The 20,206-nt window shown below is 43.2% G+C and overlaps 1 protein-coding gene across 3 annotated transcripts in view; it reads left to right on the forward strand.

Annotated features, from left to right (window-relative positions):
* thbs3a (thrombospondin 3a) overlaps positions 1 to 13,984 on the forward strand; it is a 29,043-nt gene extending 15,059 nt beyond the window's left edge. The window contains exons 8-23 of one of the 3 annotated variants that reach the window (XM_049582822.1): positions 50 to 198; positions 1,081 to 1,218; positions 2,407 to 2,481; positions 2,593 to 2,745; positions 2,835 to 2,945; positions 3,195 to 3,302; positions 3,938 to 4,097; positions 4,226 to 4,344; positions 4,459 to 4,511; positions 4,875 to 5,056; positions 5,247 to 5,425; positions 5,539 to 5,587; positions 5,674 to 5,870; positions 8,989 to 9,161; positions 11,630 to 11,769; positions 13,254 to 13,984. In XM_049582822.1, the coding sequence (XP_049438779.1) occupies positions 50 to 198; positions 1,081 to 1,218; positions 2,407 to 2,481; positions 2,593 to 2,745; positions 2,835 to 2,945; positions 3,195 to 3,302; positions 3,938 to 4,097; positions 4,226 to 4,344; positions 4,459 to 4,511; positions 4,875 to 5,056; positions 5,247 to 5,425; positions 5,539 to 5,587; positions 5,674 to 5,870; positions 8,989 to 9,161; positions 11,630 to 11,769; positions 13,254 to 13,315 (2,048 nt within the window). In that variant the 3' untranslated portion in view covers positions 13,316 to 13,984. Of the gene's footprint in view, positions 1 to 49; positions 199 to 1,080; positions 1,219 to 2,406; positions 2,482 to 2,592; positions 2,746 to 2,834; positions 2,946 to 3,194; positions 3,303 to 3,370; positions 3,482 to 3,730; positions 3,839 to 3,937; positions 4,098 to 4,225; positions 4,345 to 4,458; positions 4,512 to 4,874; positions 5,057 to 5,246; positions 5,426 to 5,538; positions 5,588 to 5,673; positions 5,871 to 8,988; positions 9,162 to 11,629; positions 11,770 to 13,253 lie in introns of all 3 variants that reach the window. The other 2 variants (XM_049582823.1, XM_049582824.1) reach the window with 2 other exon arrangements.
* The last annotated feature ends 6,222 nt before the right edge of the window (positions 13,985 to 20,206 follow it).

The raw sequence follows: 20,206 nt of genomic DNA on the forward strand, positions 1-20,206 counted from the left end.
ATCTGAGGACCTGATTGAAGCCAGCCTGTCTCGCTCTCGGTCTCTGCAGGTTTCCATGAGCCTCGCTCTCGCTGCTCTCCTAACCCCTGCTACAAGGGCGTGTCCTGCATGGAGAGTCTGCACTACCCTGGATACACCTGTGGACCCTGCCCGCCTGGGACCACCGGCAACGGGACGCACTGTCACGACATCAACGAGGTAACTACAACAACAACAACAGCACAACAACTACTACGCAACAAAATTTACAAAACCACAACTACACGCCAACACCTACACAACAACTACTACACACACACAATAACTACAGCAACTGCTGAACAATGCTCACCTGGAACCGCCGGCAACGACACACTGTAACAACATCGACCACACAACAAGTACTACATCACAAAAATTACAACTACACTAAGACAACTATACAACAACTATTTCTACACAACAACACCAATAACAACAATGCAACAACAACTACTACTATGCAACAATGACTACACAACATCAGTAACTACAACTACTACACAACAAAAGCAACAACTACACAGTAACAACTACTACTGCAACTACACAACAACAAAAATAAAAACACAACTACTTCACATAAACAACAATAACTACACAACAATAACAGCTGCACAATAACAACACAACAACTACTACATATTGACAACAACTAAACAACAGTAGCAACAGCTAAACAAATGCTACTGCTACACAACATCAACAACTGCAAAACAACAATAACAAAGAGCTACACAACATACAATGACATAACATACAACACAACAGTGCTACAACTATACACCAAAAAATACACAATTATAGCAACTAATACACAACAATAACTACTGTACTACACAACTACAGTAGCAACAATGATTACACAATTATAATAACAGTAACAACCACTACTACACAACAACAACAACTGCACAACAATAAAAACTACTACACAACATACAACAAGATAACATACAACACAACAACACTACAACTATACAAGAAAAATACACAACAATAACAGTGATGCGATGATGTCACACATTTAATTAACAGCTGTTCTCCATGTCTCTCTGTCAGTGTGAGCTGCAGCCATGTTTCTCTCCTGAAGCCTGTGTGAACACTGTGGGGGGGTTCACCTGTAAGCCCTGTCCTCCTGGACTGTGGGGGGCGCCGCTCGCTGGAACCGGACTGGACTACGCCAAGACACACAGACAGGTCAGACACACAGACACAGGGTTCATCCTAATACCCCTCCTCGACTCCTCTGCCATCTGTCCTTGGAGGCGAGGAGAGAGGAGGCCTTTAGCGGGGAGGGAAGCGAGGATACACGAGTGCAGCCTTTCCAGAAGTCTTTTACTGACCAACACACCCGCCTGATTGGATATCAGCGCCGCAGCTGATTGGACTGATCTGATACATCCCAGTTTCATACAGAGTTAAGACAGATAACAGATTAAATTCCCAAGTTTTATTACCTCCGCCAAGGAGGTTATGTTTTCGCCGGTGGCGTTGGTCTATTTGTCTGTTTGTTTGTTTGTCTGCAAAACAACTCAAAAAGTCATGAATGGATTTTGATGAAATTTTCAGGAAAGGTGGATAGTGAGACAAGGAACAGATGATACAATTTTGGTGGTGATCAGCTGAAGCAAAGTGGATAAAATAATAAATAAATTCTATCGTCTGACAGCCTCAGCAGCAATTCCAGCTTCTAAAGATGGTGAAAATAGCGCCATCTGGTGGCCAGAAAGCACGTCTTGTTCTAGTTGTTAAATGTTGTAATTCTAAAGTTGAAATTAATGTTCTGTGTTGGGAAAAAAGAAAGTGAAAAATACAAAAAAACCATATTATATTCTGTGTTGGTACAAAATAAAAACGAAATAAACACACCACAGTGTCTCCATGGTGAAGGCATATATAACCTAATAATGACAGTGATGCAAATAACCTGCAAAATCTGATGCAGAGGGGGAGGGGATATCACCTACTTGGCGGAGGTCTGCACTCTCTGAGGGCTTTTCTAGTTGTGGATACAATCAAAGTCAGAGAGTCTGTCTGTCAGCCAGAAACATTTTTACATCACTGACCGTCATTTCCATTCAGTCACACTGAGGCTGATCATTCCTGAGCGTTGCTTTGATGAGTTAAATAAGTTTAACTTTCCCTGAAACATTTGACATTTGTACAAGGCTGTTGCCGCAGCGGCCCGGGTTCGAGTCCAGCCTGTGGCCCTTTGCTGCATGTCATCCCCTCTCTCTCTCTGTCCCCCTTCACACTTGTCTGTCCATTAAAGGCTAAATACACGAAAAAAATATCTTAAAAAAAATGGCTCCATTCTGTCATGTGCATCGAAGCGTGAATGGAATACAGTCGTATTAATTCTGTCTCTCTGTCTCTGTCTCTCAGGACTGTGTAGATATCGATGAGTGTTTAGATCTCCCAGACGCCTGTGTATCAAACTCTGTGTGCATCAACACTGTGGTGAGTTCATGATCTCTGCATAAGAACTGATCTGCAGTCAGTCACAATGAGGCGGCGCCCTCTAGTGGACACTCAGCTGTAACACTGAGGACATGTCCCATCCTCTCTCAGGGGTCATACAAGTGTGGAGGCTGCAAACCTGGATTCATTGGTAACCAGACATCAGGGTGCTTCCCCAGGAAGTCGTGTGCTGCGTTGACCTTTAACCCCTGTGACTCCAACGCCCACTGCGCCATGGAGAGGAACGGAGAGGTCGCCTGCAGGGTGAGTGGAGGTCATCACAGGTCTGTCAAAGACTGTATTCATCATTAATGTGTGTGTGTGTGTGTGTGTGTGTGTGTGTGTGTGCGCAGTGTAACGTGGGTTGGGCTGGTAATGGTAACACATGTGGACAAGACACAGACATCGACGGGTATCCTGACCGCTCTCTGCCCTGTATGGACAACGACAAACACTGCAAACAGGTGAGACACCTGACTTCATCTTCATCATCATCATCATCATCATCGTATCCTGTCACAGTGTGTGTCATGTCATTTCTGTTTTCAAAATCAATAAAGCTGAATCGTTAAATATTTGTTAATGAAGTGTGTGAAGTTAATTTATTCAGTCTTGATCTAAAGATTTCAGCTTGACATATAACGACATGACATCACCTTCTCTAAAGTCACTGATTGGCTGTGAGTGTGTGACCGTCTGTCTCCCTCCACCAGGACAACTGTGTGTTCACACCAAACTCTGGTCAGGAGGATGCCGACAACGACGGGATCGGAGATCAGTGTGACGAGGACGCAGATGGAGACGGCATCAAAAATGTGGAGGTTAGGCAACGTCTGTGTGTGTTAGTGTGTGTGTGTGTGTGTGTGTGTGTGTGTGTGTGTGTGCGCAGTGTAACGTGGGTTGGGCTGGTAATGGTAACACATGTGGACAAGACACAGACATCGACGGGTATCCTGACCGCTCTCTGCCCTGTATGGACAACGACAAACACTGCAAACAGGTGAGACACCTGACTTCATCTTCATCATCATCATCATCATCATCATATCCTGTCACAGTGTGTGTCATGTCATTTCTGTTTTCAAAATCAATAAAGCTCAATCGTTAAATATTTGTTAATGAAGTGTGTGAAGTTAATTTATTCAGTCTTGATCTAAAGATTTCAGCTTGACATATAACGACATGACATCACCTTCTCTAAAGTCACTGATTGGCTGTGAGTGTGTGACCGTCTGTCTCCCTCCACCAGGACAACTGTGTGTTCACACCAAACTCTGGTCAGGAGGATGCCGACAACGACGGGATCGGAGATCAGTGTGACGAGGACGCAGATGGAGACGGCATCAAAAATGTGGAGGTTAGGCAACGCCTGTGTGTGTTAGTGTGTGTGTGTGTGCGTGTGAGCATGGGTGTGTGTGTTGTGATGTAATCATGTGACCTGTGACGTGTCCTTCAGGATAACTGCCGGCTGGTCCCCAACAAAGACCAGCAGAACTCAGACAGCGACTCGTTCGGAGACGCCTGTGATAACTGTCCCAACGTCCCCAACAGCGACCAGAAGGACACCGACAGCAACGGACAGGGAGACGCTTGTGACCAGGACATCGACGGAGACGGTGAGAGTCCATCAGTCTGTGTCTTTATGGTCAACAGGAAACAGAACACGTCAACCTGATCAGATCACATACAGGATCATTTATAGGAGAAGAAATAAGTGTGTGTGTGTGTGTGTGTGTGTGTTCAGGTATTCCAAACGTCCTGGATAACTGCCCGAAGGTACCGAACCCGATGCAGACGGACAGAGACAGAGACGGAGTCGGAGACGCCTGTGACAGCTGTCCTGAACTCAGCAACCCCATGCAGGTACAGACAGAGATGGACACTGCACCTTATGTAGGAGCCTGACCGTCATGAAGACCAACAGACGACAACAGGTCAGAGGTCAAAGTGGGCCCTCTAAACTTCTCTCTCTTTCAGACGGACATCGACAACGACCTGGTGGGAGACGTCTGTGACACCAACCAGGACACGTACGTCTGACACACACACACACAGTACTATTAATTCTAATATCTATTATTTCTGAGTAACAGTATCAATATTTTTCGTCACATTATTGATTTCTTCAGTAAGTAGCTGTATAATATGCGGGATAATGTACAGCGAACAGGTCGTTATTGCAAAAATAAACCCCGACACGATGATGCAGGACTCGCTCCTTACTTGTCAAAACACCTCTTCCTTTATTTTGTTGAATCAGTGAAACAAACCTGAGACAACAGGAGCAGGCAGTTTATTTTTATTCTGTCATTAATAATAAAAACACACAGTTCTTGCAGAAACACTGAAGCTTGAGTCTGAACCCTGCTGCTGTTACTAATGTCTTCCTGCAGGGACGGAGACGGTCTCCAGGACAGCAGAGACAACTGTCCAGACATCCCCAACAGCTCCCAGCTAGACTCTGATAACGACGGCCTTGGAGACGACTGCGACCACGACGACGACAACGATGGCGTCCTTGACGACTACGACAACTGCCGACTCATCGTCAACCCCAACCAGAAAGACTCTGACGGTAACAACCTGAAACACACAGTCAAAAAGACTCCAACAGTACCAACCTGGGGCAGACGTAGCTCGGTCCACAGGGACTTGGACTGGGAACAGGTTCAGGTCCCAGCCCGGACCAAGTACTGAGCGTGGACTGGTAGCTGAAGAGGTGCCAGTTTGTCTCTTACTCTCTCTCTGTCTGTCTGTCTCTCCAGCTAACGGTGTTGGGGACGTCTGTGAGGACGACTTTGATAATGATACAGTGATGGATTTGATTGACGTGTGTCCGGAGAGCGCTGAGGTCACTCTGACAGACTTCAGAGCCTATCAGACGGTCATCCTGGACCCAGAGGGCGACGCCCAGATCGATCCCACCTGGGTGGTTCTTAACCAGGTGACCCTCTGACCCCGCCCCCCCCCATCTCTGCTGCTGTTTGTCTGACTGTCACTTTAATGCTGCTGTAAATAACTCCTCCTATAATCCGTCCTGTACACGTGTGTCTGCAGGGTATGGAGATCGTCCAGACGATGAACAGTGACCCGGGGTTAGCTGTGGGTACGTGTCTTTGTTTCCATCTTCATGAACTCCAGGGTTACAGTTAGAGCAGGAGTATAGACCTGACCTCCTCTGTATGTCTGCAGGCTACACGGCGTTTAACGGCGTCGACTTCGAGGGAACGTTTCACGTCAACACGGTAACCGACGACGACTACGCCGGCTTCATCTTTGGGTACCAGGACTCCTCGAGTTTCTACGTGGTGATGTGGAAACAGACGGAGCAGTCGTACTGGCAGACAATCCCCTTCAAAGCCATGGCCCAGCCGGCCCTGCAGCTCAAGGTCTCTACTGGTCTCTACTTTACTCTACTGGTCTTACTTTACAGTACTCTACTGGTCTCTACTGTGCTCTGCTGAACTCTACTGCCCTCTAGTGTACTCTGCTGTACTCTACCGGTCTCTACTGGTCTCTAGTGTACTCTGCTGTACTCTACTGGTCTCTACTTTACTCTACTGGTCTCTACTGATCTCTACTGTACTCTACTGGTCTCTACTGTACTCTGCTGTACTCTACTGCCCTCTAGTGTACTCTGCTGAACTCTACCGGTCTCTACTGGTCTCTACTGATCTCTACTGGTCTCTACTGGTCTCTACTGTGCTCTGCTGAACTCTACTGCCCTCTAGTGTACTCTGCTGTACTCTACCGTACTCTACTGGTCTCTAGTGTACTCTGCTGTGCTCTACTGGTCTCTACTTTACTCTACTGGTCTCTACTGATCTCTACTGTACTCTACTGGTCTCTACTGTACTCTGCTGTACTCTACTGCCCTCTAGTGTACTCTGCTGAACTCTACCGGTCTCTACTGGTCTCTACTGATCTCTACTGGTCTCTACTGGTCTCTACTGTACTCTGCTGTACTCTACTGCCCTCTAGTGTACTCTGCTGAACTCTACCGGTCTCTACCGGTCTCTACTGGTCTCTACTGATCTCTACTGTACTCTACTGGTCTCTACTGTGCTCTGCTGTACTCTTCTGCCCTCTAGTGTACTCTGCTGTACTCTACTGCCCTCTAGTGTACTCTGCTGTACTCTACTGCCCTCTAGTGTACTCTGCTGTACTCTACTGGTCTCTACTGGTCTCTACTGATCTCTACTGTACTCTACTGGTCTCTACTGTACTCTGCTGTACTCTACCGGTCTCTACTGTGCTCTGCTGTACTGTACTGGTCTCTACTGTACTCTACTGACTCTACTGGTCTCTACTGTATTCTGCAGTACTCTACTGTTCTCTACTGATCTCTCCTATACTCTACCGGTCTCTACTGTGCTCTGCTGTACTCTACTGGTCTTTACTGTGCTCTGCTGTACTCCAGTGTTCTCTACTGTACTTTGTTGTACTCTACTGGTCTCTACTGGTCTCTACTGTACTCTCCTTGGCTCTGTATTGTACTCTACTGGTCTCTACTGTTCTCTACTGGTCTCTACCGTGCTCTGCTGTACTCTACCGGTCTCTACTGGTCTCTACTGATCTCTACTGTACTCTACTGGTCTCTAGTGTACTCTGCTGTGCTCTACTGGTCTCTACTTTACTCTACTGGTCTCTACTGATCTCTACTGTACTCTACTGGTCTCTACTGTACTCTGCTGTACTCTACTGCCCTCTAGTGTACTCTGCTGAACTCTACCGGTCTCTACTGGTCTCTACTGATCTCTACTGGTCTCTACTGGTCTCTACTGTACTCTGCTGTACTCTACTGCCCTCTAGTGTACTCTGCTGTACTCTACCGTACTCTACTGGTCTCTAGTGTACTCTGCTGTACTCTACTGGTCTCTACTTTACTCTACTGGTCTCTACTGATCTCTACTGTACTCTACTGGTCTCTACTGATCTCTACTGGTCTCTACTGTGCTCTGCTGAACTCTACTGGTCTCTACTGGTCTCTACTGATCTCTACTGGTCTCTACTGGTCTCTACTGTACTCTGCTGTACTCTACTGCCCTCTAGTGTACTCTGCTGAACTCTACCGGTCTCTACCGGTCTCTACTGGTCTCTACTGGTCTCTACTGATCTCTACTGGTCTCTACTGGTCTCTACTGATCTCTACTGGTCTCTACTGTGCTCTGCTGAACTCTACTGCCCTCTAGTGTACTCTGCTGTACTCTACCGGTCTCTACTGGTCTCTACTGATCTCTACTGTACTCTACTGGTCTCTACTGTACTCTGCTGTACTCTACTGCCCTCTAGTGTACTCTGCTGAACTCTACCGGTCTCTACTGGTCTCTACTGATCTCTACTGGTCTCTACTGTACTCTGCTGTACTCTACTGCCCTCTAGTGTACTCTGCTGAACTCTACCGGTCTCTACCGGTCTCTACTGGTCTCTACTGATCTCTACTGTACTCTACTGGTCTCTACTGTGCTCTGCTGTACTCTTCTGCCCTCTAGTGTACTCTGCTGTACTCTACTGCCCTCTAGTGTACTCTGCTGTACTCTACCGGTCTCTACTGGTCTCTACTGATCTCTACTGTACTCTACTGGTCTCTACTGTACTCTGCTGACTCTACTGGTCTCTACTGTATTCTGCAGTACTCTACTGGTCTCTACTGATCTCTACTGTACTCTACTGGTCTCTACTGTACTCTACTGACTCTACTGGTCTCTACTGTATTCTGCAGTACTCTACTGTTCTCTACTGATCTCTCCTATACTCTACCGGTCTCTACTGTGCTCTGCTGTACTCTACTGGTCTTTACTGTGCTCTGCTGTACTCCAGTGTTCTCTACTGTACTTTGTTGTACTCTACTGGTCTCTACTGGTCTCTACTGTACTCTCCTCGGCTCTGTATTGTACTCTACTGGTCTCTACTGTTCTCTACTGGTCTCTACCGTGCTCTGCTGTACTCTACTGGTCTCTACTGTGCTCTGCTGTACTCTATCGGTCTCTACTGTACTCTGTTGTACTCCAGTGCTCTCTACTGTACTTTGTTGTACTCTACTGGTCTCTACTGATTTCTGCTGTACTCTGTTGTACTCCAGTGCTCTCTACTGTACTTTGTTGTACTCTACTGGTCTCTACTGATTTCTGCTGTACTCTGTTGTACTCCAGTGCTCTCTACTGTACTTTGTTGTACTCTACTGGTCTCTACTGATCTCTGCTGTACTCTACTGGTCTCTACTGATTTCTGCTGTACTCTGTTGTACTCCAGTGCTCTCTACTGTACTTTGTTGTACTCTACTGGTCTCTACTGATCTCTGCTGTACTCTACTGGTCTCTACTGTACTCTGTTGTTCTGAGACATCGGCTCTCTGCTGCCATCAGGTGGCTTTAATCAGTACAACATGTGTCAGTTATATTTGAGTCTCTCTGCTCCGCAGCTGCAGGTTGAAGCATGAATCGGTTGTTCCACATAGATTTACTCTACATAGATATAATAAATATGATAACTGCGTCCATCCTGCAGGCGGTGAAGTCTCGGACTGGACCAGGACAGTTCCTGAGGAACGCCCTGTGGCACACCGGAGACACACCTGGAGAGGTGAAGCTGCTCTGGAAGGATCCACGAAACTTAGGCTGGAAGGACAAAACCTCATACCGCTGGCAGCTCAGCCACCGACCGCAGGTGGGCTACATCAGGTGAGACCAGAACCAGACCAGAACCAGACCTGAGGCTGGGTTAGACACTAAACAGCAGGGTTTTCATGGTCTTCATAAACCTGGAAAACGTTGTGAATGTCATTAAATGTTATTCTGGATCCTTAAAGTGTCATGGAAACATTTTGTCCGTTAAAATATGTGGGAACCCTGAAACTAGGGACATAAACTGTACTGATGCTGCAGTATTACAGCATCCTGTATTCCTAATACTGTAGTACTCTGTAGTACTGATGTAAATGAATATTTTGTAGAAATGTACAGTAGTACAGATACTGCAGTACCCTGTAGTACTGACACTCTGCAGTACTCTGTAGTACTCTGCCAGCCCGCAGCTGTCTGTTCTCCGTCTCTTCCTCTCTTTACTTTTTACTGCATTCTTTCCCCTCTGAAACTTCTTTGTGGCTCCGGGGCCCCCCGGTACTCTATTGTACTCGTCTCCATGACAACCAAAGCCCTGGCAAGAATCCGCCTCAGCAACCGTTGATATGCAGATCAGACGAGAGACAGAGAGACACACTGGAAAAGTTTTCACATAAAACATATGAACACTCTCAAACTGTCAGGTTTTATCACAGAATAATAACGTCTTAATAAAAACAATAATAAACAACAACACCAATAATGATGATGATGATGATGATGATGATGATGAAGCTCAGTGTGTTTGGATGAAAAGTTTCTGTTAAACTTTGATGGTGTCAAAGCTGAAGGGAAATAACATCCAACACAAAGAGGAGCTGTTAGTTTAAATATGTATTTAACAACAGGAGTGAAAAGACAAAATATGATCTGCATGCATTTAATTTCTGTTTGTTTGTATGTAGATTTAATTTTAGCTTTACTGTAGTATTCAGACTCTGGGAGGAGGATGTAAGGGAGCGGTCATCAGAATCAGTTTAATTCAAAGTGACTGAAATGTTTCTGAAACAGCAGATTTTAAGAGTCTGGACTCACATTCTTCAGTCACTCAGAAAGAAAGAAATAAAAGAGGAGGAGGAGGTTTCTGTACAAAGTCTTTTCACAGAGCTGCAGAGAGACAGAGAGTACAGAGGCCCAGGTCTCTCTCCCTGTCTGTCTGTCTGTCTGTCTCTCTGTCTGTGTGTCTGTCTGTCTCTCTGGTCTCTCGCCCACTGTATGATCTGAAACTCAAACACAGTTCAGTTCGTTCCAGCTGCTGTTCCCCTTTTATCTTCACTTTGGGTGTTTGAAGTGAATATGAAGAGTTTTGGAAATACATCCTAACATGTCCTGCTTTCTTTGCACTGTATTTGTTATTTTATTTATATTAGGGCTGTCAAGCAATTAAAAAATGAATCTAATTAATTACTGTGATTAATTAGCTTAATTAATCGCATACATCAACTGTTGCTGTGAAAGTATTTAAAAAATTTCAGTTCGAATGAATATTGTCAGATGTGTCGTAGTAAAGCTGCTGCATTTTTCTGTCCTCTAACACTGAAACTGGCCTGCAGTCCATTTTAGTTATTGGGTCACAGGTAGACTTCCTCAGTTTGAGTCTTAACACCTGGTCGAGTGTGGCTTGACGAGGCTGGCTGCTAGCGCTAGCATCAGAGGCTGCGCTAGCTCAGACCTTTGGGTTCGCTGCTAAATGCTTTGTGCTGAGGTGATATTTCAGGCTTTACGTACACCGATTGCACGAAAATTCCTCACTGCAGAAATGGCAGATAACGGTGCCCGTTCACGGGGCCAAACAGCATCGTCTCATTCGCCTCCATCATGTGACAGAGCCACTGTGGCCTTCAATGATGCACTGGGACACCACGGAGCAAGATTGATCGGCATTAATTTTTTAACACTTTGTTTTTCTGTGATTAATTCATCGACATTAACACGTTATCTTGACAGCCCTAATCTACATATTATTTGGTTTGATTATATCCTGTCAGATCTGTAAAGACGCAGCATGAAGCCAAAAACACTCGATTTCTGGGGTATGAAGTTACCCAGGTCGTTCACATTATGGGGCCCCAAGACCAGGCGCACTGGAGACTTGTGTTGGCCGTGTGCGGCTGAGCATTTAACGTCTAGTTTTGCTAACTTGAATGAGGACAAAATGATTTTACTCTTCAAGACTTTCCAAATGCTATCGGACTGAATGAATCTAATTCCAACAGTGAAACGAATCATTTCACGAGGGTTGTGACGCTAGAAAAAAATGTATCCACTGATTTACAGACGTCTCTTTCACAATGTAAGTAATGGGGAAAAGTCTTTTGGGGCTACATGATGAACCCAGTTGTTGTAATTTCACTTTTGGCCACTTTGTAAAATTGGCTTCAAAGCCTGGCGGTGTTCTCGGGGGCTTGCTTGGTCTGAAACTAGTAAGACAGCCACGCTGTGCGCCGGGTTTAAAATGGGGCGTTGACTTTTCTCTATGGGAACGTTTGGTTTTTAACCCGGCGTGCTCCTGTCTATCTGTGTTTCAGGATGAAGCTTTTTGAGGGGACAAACATGGTGGCTGACTCTGGCATAGTGATCGACACCACGATGAGAGGAGGCCGGCTCGGTGTCTTCTGTTTCTCCCAGGAAAACATCATCTGGTCCAACCTACGCTACAGGTGTAACGGTACGACATCTGAACAACAGATAAAACATGTTGAAGTGAATTCACGTGTTTCCTGAACATCCAGAAAGAGACGATCACGTGTTTTGAGCTCTTTTTTTTTCTGCAAAACACGTAGAAAACGTTCAGTGAAGCGATCACTCACAAATCTGCATTATGGATTGATTAGCGTCAGATGTTGTTAGTGATCATTTGATGAGTTGTTGAAACGTCGCCAAACTTCATTATAGATAAAAGATAATATATCTTTTAGTTTTGGTGTATGGTTGTATTTTAGGGAAGATAGGTGTAAGAATGTTTCCTTTCCTTTTGTGAATTTATTTTGTTTATTGATGAGATAGCTCACAGGAAGTGAAATCTGTAATCAAACACGACCCATCAGAAACTATGTGGGGTGGGGGAGTAACATAAATCCAGCAATCCTCAACTCCTCTCTAGCGGCATGGCAACACAGATAGCGCGCAAGAGATGCCTTTCAGTGATTTGTTTGGTTGTTACTGCCAAAAATTCACCTCACTGAGTTCACAACTTGAAACAAGGGTTAGCAGACTACAACAGTTGCACTGGCAGCGGTACACATAAAAATAACGGCCACTCTGACCATCCTGCTGGTTTAATTTGAAAAGGAATGACCATTATGCTGTCACTCTTTGTTTGTGGTTATCTGTCATGAGGAGGAGTCGCTCAAATCTTTCGTCAGACAACCTGAGGCCTGTTCTATGAAGCAGGATTTAGAGTTAGCAAGGTAACATCAGGGGTAACTCTGAGTTTTCAAAGTTTTCAATACCTCGAAGCTGGTTCTCTTTCTCCAGTCCAGACCAAAGATTCATGACAAAACTGTTTTAGAACGTTGCAGAGAAAAGTTGCAGCAGTGTGAAGTGGCCACTCTGAGCTCGATTCAAGCCGGCTGATGGTGTCACCTGCAACTCAGCTGGTCAAATCGCTGGCAGCTGGTTTTACAATGTGCTGCTGCTCACTGTATGTGCTTATGCCCCGCCCACACACATTCTCACTGACTGATTAATTGGCGCTGGTTTTTAATATCATTGTGGCATAATTATTATGAATAGAGTCCATCTATTGCTTGTTTTGTTTCTGTTTATCACCGTTTCATCACTACTACAAGTGCAGCTGTAGCATCTCACTATTACTGTCCTCATTCATATTTTAAGAATCTACAAATTATATTCAGCCACAAAATAAACCTGAAAAGCTGCAAACAGAGCAGAGTTACAGAGAGTTGTTGCATAGAGATGATACACTATGTGTGAACCATCAGGTTTTTAGAATGTTGCAGAACAGTGCGTTGCAAGTAGTTGCAAAGTCCTGAGTGAGAATTGTGCAATTAGTAATTGGAATGTGTTTACCAAATTTAGAACAGTATTGCGATACATACAAGTGTAATGTGATTACAGTTAAATTTAAGATTATTAACTGTGTTATTAACTTCAGTTAACGCCTATTAATTAATGCATTTCCTGTTCCAGACACGGTGCCTGAAGACTTCCAGACTCATCGTAAACAAGTTATGATGCACATTCAGGTGTGAGAGCTGCAGAGGAGCAACACACACACACGCACACACACGCACACACACACACACACACACACACACACACACACACAGCCTGAGCTTCTTTGAATCCACCAATAACTGTAGTCTGTGTTTGTGTGTGTGCTCAATGAGAGGAAGATGGATGACAGGTGTCAGAGAAACACCGACGAGACGCACCTGAGCGCTCGGTGCTGCAGGTGTGAAAGGTGTCGGTGTGTTTCTCTGCTCAGTTTCTCCACACAAACTTTAACTCTCCATGTTTAAAAAGACAAACATATGAAAACAGTCAAAGTTGTGACTGCTGTAAACACATCTGAAGAAAGAGTCCAGTCTGATGTCACGCTAAATAATTTTTTATTTGTCTTCAGGACATTTCAGACTCAGATAACTTCAGTTTAACTGAAGTACAAACAACAAAGTGATAAGCTAAAGTTACAGAGACTCTTTGGTTCAGATGGGGGGTAGAAAACAGTGGAATATTCCTTTTACATGTTTCTGTGTGTGTTCTCAAATGTACATATCTTTGTTGAAATAAACTCCGTCCACGACTTTTCTTAAAAATGATGATTTTGTTTCTCATGGTTTTTACACCATAAACTCTCTGACGCCTTCAGTAACATGCTCATGTGTCCATGTTCACCATCAGAGCTTAGCCCGTTAGCATGCTAACATTAGCTAATTATTAGTAGAAACAAACTCCAGCTGAGACTGATGGTGATGTCAATAGTTCTGCAGGTATTTGGTTATAAACTTAAGAATTACACACATTAAAACGTTGACCTGATGATGGTGCTAGATGGAAATATAAAAGATCATCAAAGTTGTTAAAGTTCATCCTGAAGGAAATATAAATGATGAACCACATGTAAGTGTTTCCCACAGAATCAGGGGGCTTCGTTTTTCTTGCCTGTGTGTCCTTGTCTGTGTCTCCGCTCTGAATTCTAACGTTTTTGCGGGACTGTGAACGCAACACAGGCAGAACTCTTCATGACTTATTTTTTTCCACTGCAGCAGTTTGTGGAGTTTTGAGCGAGAGATGGATAGTCGATCCGATCGGAGCTAATCAGGTGAGATTGATGGATGAGAGAAGAAGCGGCTGCAGAGGCAAGTGAAGGTAAACTTAGATCTAAACTTAGACCCAACGCAAAGTACAGTTAAGTTTCACTTTAACCGCGCCTGATGTTCTGCTGCTCCGTCTGTGCCCAGAGTGCACTCTGAGCTGCAAGAGTGTGAAGCTCTGAGTAACCAAATGGTTTATATATTCCAACAGTGCTCCTAATGAACGGTCCAGCTCCAAAAATAGAAAATCAAAATGTGGCAGCAGATGTTTTAAACATGGTGGGATGCCACAAATCAATAAATGTGTAGGAAACCCTTCATTTTATCAAAAGCCATCCAATAATCGTTGAGATATTTATGTTGCCGAAGTCAAAATGTAGCTGCAAGAGACCACTCCGAGGTTCAAGCTAACACTGACCGATAGAAGTTGAAAGCTGTGAAGGAACAAAACAGATTTTATGATTATTGGACAATACCTGATTAAACTACAACTAAATCTATAACAAGCCACGCCCTCCTTTGGTAACACCGTCACCCTGTATTGATCAATCATGAAAACAATTTGCAGTTAGGCCAAAGCACTTGTGTGGAACTGGTGGCGCCCCCTGTTGAGCATTTCAAAGTAATTTTACACATGTGGGTCAACATTGTTATGAAACATATCCTGTGAGTTTTGTCATGATCGGACAAACAATTTCTGACCTCAGTCTCATTTGTGTCATGCCACGCCCATTTTTTGCATTTGTGACGACCACTACAAGTTGATTTGAATGAACTTGCCAATACTTATGTAGAAATTTCATGCCAAGTTTTGTGACGGTTGACTCAGCAGTTAAGAAATTAGTTAGCTAGGACTACCTATGTGCTGAGCCACGCCCCCTCTGAAGTTCATTGGTCAGTATCTTCTAAACACTATGAGTTACTAACAAGCTTTTGATAACTCTTCATAAGCTTTGTCTGGTGATGATCCACAGAAAATCTGGTACAAATCAGACCTGCTAAAGGCAACGCAATTACGTTATTATGTAGCAGATACGTTTTAATTTTGTGTTTCGTTAAGTTTCAAAAACACTTGTCATTAACGTGTTTAGGCAAAAAAATCACTTGATTATAGTTTGGAAAACATCATGTTTTGTTTTAAAATACCAGCTTTTAGTGGCACAATCACGGATGGAAACTGCGCCAATGTCTTGCTTAAAACCAACCGGTTTTGTCATTTGTTGGTCTTGAACAGTCTGCGGAGGTCTGCAGCCTGGCAGCCATCTTGTCTCATCGTAATAAGGACTTTGTCGCTTTAGAAATGTTGACATGCTACGTATGAAACGTAAAAATGTTACATAACTGGGATTTGAAGAAATGTTCAAGGCTGACATTTTATTCTTGCGACAGGACGGAAGGAGAAGAAATTTGGTATTCAATAAATTCAACATGGCAGAAAATCTAGCCAGGCTCTTGAGGCTTTTTTCTTTTTAGAGCCGATGAGTTTGACTTGTGTGTCCAATTTCAAGTTAGTCCAACTTAGAGGCATTGCCTTTCCAGAGTTTAATCTTTAGGGCCTTACCTATAGCGCCCCCATCAGGCCGACTGGGGTCATATTTCTTGGGCAGCATTTGGACACAACTTCCAATCATTGGTAAAAAAAATTTGTGAGTCTACGATGTACCATGTCACAGGAAACTGCGAAAACATTTATGAAGAAGATTATTAATAATAATAATAATAATCAATCAACAATAACACTGTAGACCTTCAGCTGTTCGGGTTTAAACCACTTATTAAGTTTCTTCATTGAGACTCAGTTTGTGTCGTATCAGTTTTCTTTGTTCTACCTCGTCTCTCTCGTCCAGCGATGTTTCTCTGCTGCAGTCTGGAGGTGGAGGGGTCGTGACCCCTGGGCCGGGGAGGCCGGGACGAGTGCAATATTGGAGGGAGGACATGACAACAGTGCACCGCATCCCGGACCTGCCCGACCCCGGGAGGAAACACACCACACAGCCTGAAACACACACACAGGAGAGGAGTTCATACACGGCAGAGACTGAACGAAACACTGTGAGAGTTCAAAGCGATTCTGTTCGTGTTTCTGTTGTTGAGTAAAACCCAGCACAGTATCCCTCGTTATTACACTCACAGTTTAGGATGTTCTAACTCCCCCAGCCTGACAAAACTGAGCCTCGTTATGTCGCGTGTATTTTTTAAATATATAGTCGAAGTGTCTCTATTCAAAGTGTGTCTGCGGCTCCTGTTTGCAGTGAACCATGGATGTAGTCTTGTCTCTGTGATTTCCAAATGGATTTCTTGATGTTTATTCTTGATGGACATCAGAGATAACGACATCCTCTGGAAGTGTAAGTCCCACGGAACGATATCAGTATGTGTTTCATGTCTGTTTAAATTTCACTGAGTTATGATGAAGAGAATGAGGAAGAGTTTTGACACAAACTGCATCAATCAGTGTTTTTAGTGAACTCCATGGTTGAGGTTGAAACATTTGATCCCGTCTCCCAGAAATTCTGTTTGTATTTTACTAAACTGCTTTCAGATTTGTTATTTTAGCTGCATTTCCTTATTGTGTTCATAGAAAATGGAACCCGCTCGGCAAGTTTCCCTCCAAAACATATCTGCTGTTTGAAATAAATAAAATACCTGGTGTTGGTGGCACAATCCCGCGAAAAGCCATGTCTCGGTAAAAAACACCACTTTTTTTTGACACTTCTGATGGTGGAAAAACAGCGATGGGTTCCCGAGAAACCATCCCCATTTGGTGGCTAAAAAGCTGCTGGAAAAGCAGCGATATTCTTCTGACTGAACGTTTGCTGCAGCTCCTCCTGCTGACAAACTACTATCACCGACTTCCTGTAGTTCTCAAAAGAACACAGCATAATTAGTTTCCGAAATAAAGCGGCCTTTTTCAGTTTCCGACCACAAGCAGCCGTATGGAGCAACATTAAGAGGAGTACTTTAGTTTCACTATAAAACCTTTTTCACCAAAGTAAGCATGTGTATGCAGGTTTTTTTCAAAGGTAGGAAAACCCGTGAACAATAGGTGATGGACTCTTTTCTCATCGTCAGTAGACCAGAGTCACGTACACAGCTCTGCAGCACACAAGCATGCCGTTTTTGTTTCTGGCATGTCACGGTTAAAGTCACGGACAGGTTTGAAAACAGGTTAGTAGACAGTAGAAAGTAGCATAGAGGCCCTAGTAGGTGTATCTGCAGCTGGTGCAGCTACATGACCCGCCCACACCTACACGTCCATTCAAGATCAGCCCCCTTCACCCGTTAGCCTGGAAGCAGAAGCTCCGACAGAAATGCTAAGTTTGCAAAGGTGGTTGTGGCTCAGAGGTAGAGCGTGTCATCTATCAATTGGATGATCAGCAGTTTGATCCCCGGCTCCTTCAGTCTGCGTGTAAAGGTATCCTTGGGCAAGATACTGAACCCCAAATTGCTCCCAGTGGCTGATCCATTGGTGTGTGAATGGTTATTGAGTAGCAGGTGGCACCATGTACGGTTGCCTCGTCCATCAGTGTGTGACTGTGTGTGTGAAAGGGTGAATGTGACATGTAGTGTAAACAGCTATACAAGTGTAGTCTATTTATTTGGTCAAAAGAGAGGCAGTAAAGGTCAGGGTAGGGAAACGGTAAAGGCTGCATCTTGTTACTTATGAGGTGAATCACGTCTTCATGTAGAAGAAATTATGAAGTGGATTATTACTAAGTTTGGCCTCATATTCATCACTACAGTGTTGCCTTGTAGCAGGGTTCAGATAGCTATGGTCCTGGTGGGTTTGTCTTGCACCAGTGCTAGGCGCGGTTCGTAGTGGCGTGTTGTCTACGTGTCTCTGGAGGCCAGTAATAATGTTGGGATGGTTTCTGCTTTTTTATTTCTCCTACTTATTCCGTCTCTCAAACTTTGTGCCGACTACATTTTGAATGATGTCCAAGCGTTGCTTAGACGAGATGGAAGGTATTTTGTGGTGGCGCGTCATTGCATCACACCTGTAAAGGGGCTGAAATCAGCACATCCACTCAGGTGTTTTCATCATTGTCGTTGGCGTTAAAAAATTGTGACTACTGCGGAGTCATTCGACCCGGGAGTGAATGCTGATTGTAACCTTTCCCATTAAATGCAGAAGCCGGATATTAGCGGGTGTTAGAGAGGTTTTTTTGCAGTGGGAAAGAGGCTTGAAATTTATTAAACCTTCACCACAGTTTATTATCTATAACTGTAATCTTCCACTAACTGTAACATTAACATGTTCAGGTATTATAAAAAGATATTATTTTAATACAGATTTTAAGATATAATATAATGTGTGGAGATAATGTTGGTGTAGATGTACAAATCCTTTAGATTTAAACTGATATGTTGATATCTGTCGTATTTGTTAAATTTTATGAATTATTAGTTTTTGGATAAAATATCCGACTCCATAAAATTATTAGATATCAGATAAAAACTCTTTATCTTTTCGTTTACTGGCTCATCCACAGGCTTAAAAGGAAATGTTTCCATCATGAATCATTTAGTTCAAGTTTTCTGTGAAAGTTTTTTGCTCTTTTACTTGAACAAAAACTTTTTTGAAAATTGAATTGAACAAAAGATCATAAAACAGATTCAGTAAACAAACAAACAAAACAGCAGGAGTAAATCACATTCAACAGAAACATTACAAATATATAAAGCACATTTATTTAACTAATTAATTACACCTTAAAGTGATGAACACATTAATGCATCAATAACTATAATACAATAATATATATATTATTCTGCATAATAATAATTTTACTTTTGGTACTTTTTTAAGTGTATTTCGATGCCAATACTTTTACTCAGTAACATTCTGAGAGCAGGACTTTTACTTTCATGTCCACACTGTGGCGTTGGTAAAAGCTCTGAATGCTTTTTCCAGCTGCTGCAGTTAGACTTTGTTACAACAAATAAAATCAGCCTCATCTTCTGTTGTAATGACGAATAAAGAATATAGAATACATACACATAAAGAGTCAGAGTCTAAATACCCTGATGTAACAACTTATTAACACATCCCTATTTTTACTTCAGCAACACTTTGAATGCAGGACTTTGACTTGCAGCAGAGTATTTTTTCACTGTAGTATTGTTACTTTTACTCAAGTAAAAGATCTGAGTACTTCTTCCACCTGCTGCTGTTAGACTTTGGATTATAGGGTTGTTTTTTTGATATGTGATGGAATGTAACTAAGTACATTTACTCATTTACTGTACATAAAGTACAGATTTGAGGCACTCTTACTTTACAAGAGTATTTTACTCCCATGCTACTCTTCTTCTCCTCCACTACACTTCAGATGGAAATATTGCACTTTTACTCCACTACTGTTCTTTGAAAACTTTGATTTATAGTTACTTTATAATATTTTGTGCACACAAACCAAATGGAAATATACAAATTCAGCTAAAACGATCAGTCGATTGATTAGAAAATTAACTGGCAAATACTTTAAGAGTCTTTAAAGTCATTTTTCACGCAGAAACGTCTTGTGGTTCCAGCTTTTCTCTTTTAATGATTTTAATGATTGTGTTTTATTAAATTGATTTATTTTTTTCTGCATTGAGTACTTTTACTTTAAATACTTAAATACATTTCTCTATATGGACTTGCATACACTGAAGTAACAATCAATGCAGGACTTTCACTAACAGTATTTTTACAGTGTGGTATCAGAACTTTTAGTCCAGTAAAGGACGTGAATGCTTCCTCCACCACCGGTAATGACATTATTCACAACGAGTACTTTAACTTTTACACATAGTTCGTACTTTTATTTCAGCAACATTTTG

This window comes from Epinephelus fuscoguttatus, linkage group LG8 (assembly GCF_011397635.1).
Source record: "Epinephelus fuscoguttatus linkage group LG8, E.fuscoguttatus.final_Chr_v1".
Lineage (NCBI taxonomy): Eukaryota > Metazoa > Chordata > Actinopteri > Perciformes > Serranidae > Epinephelus > Epinephelus fuscoguttatus.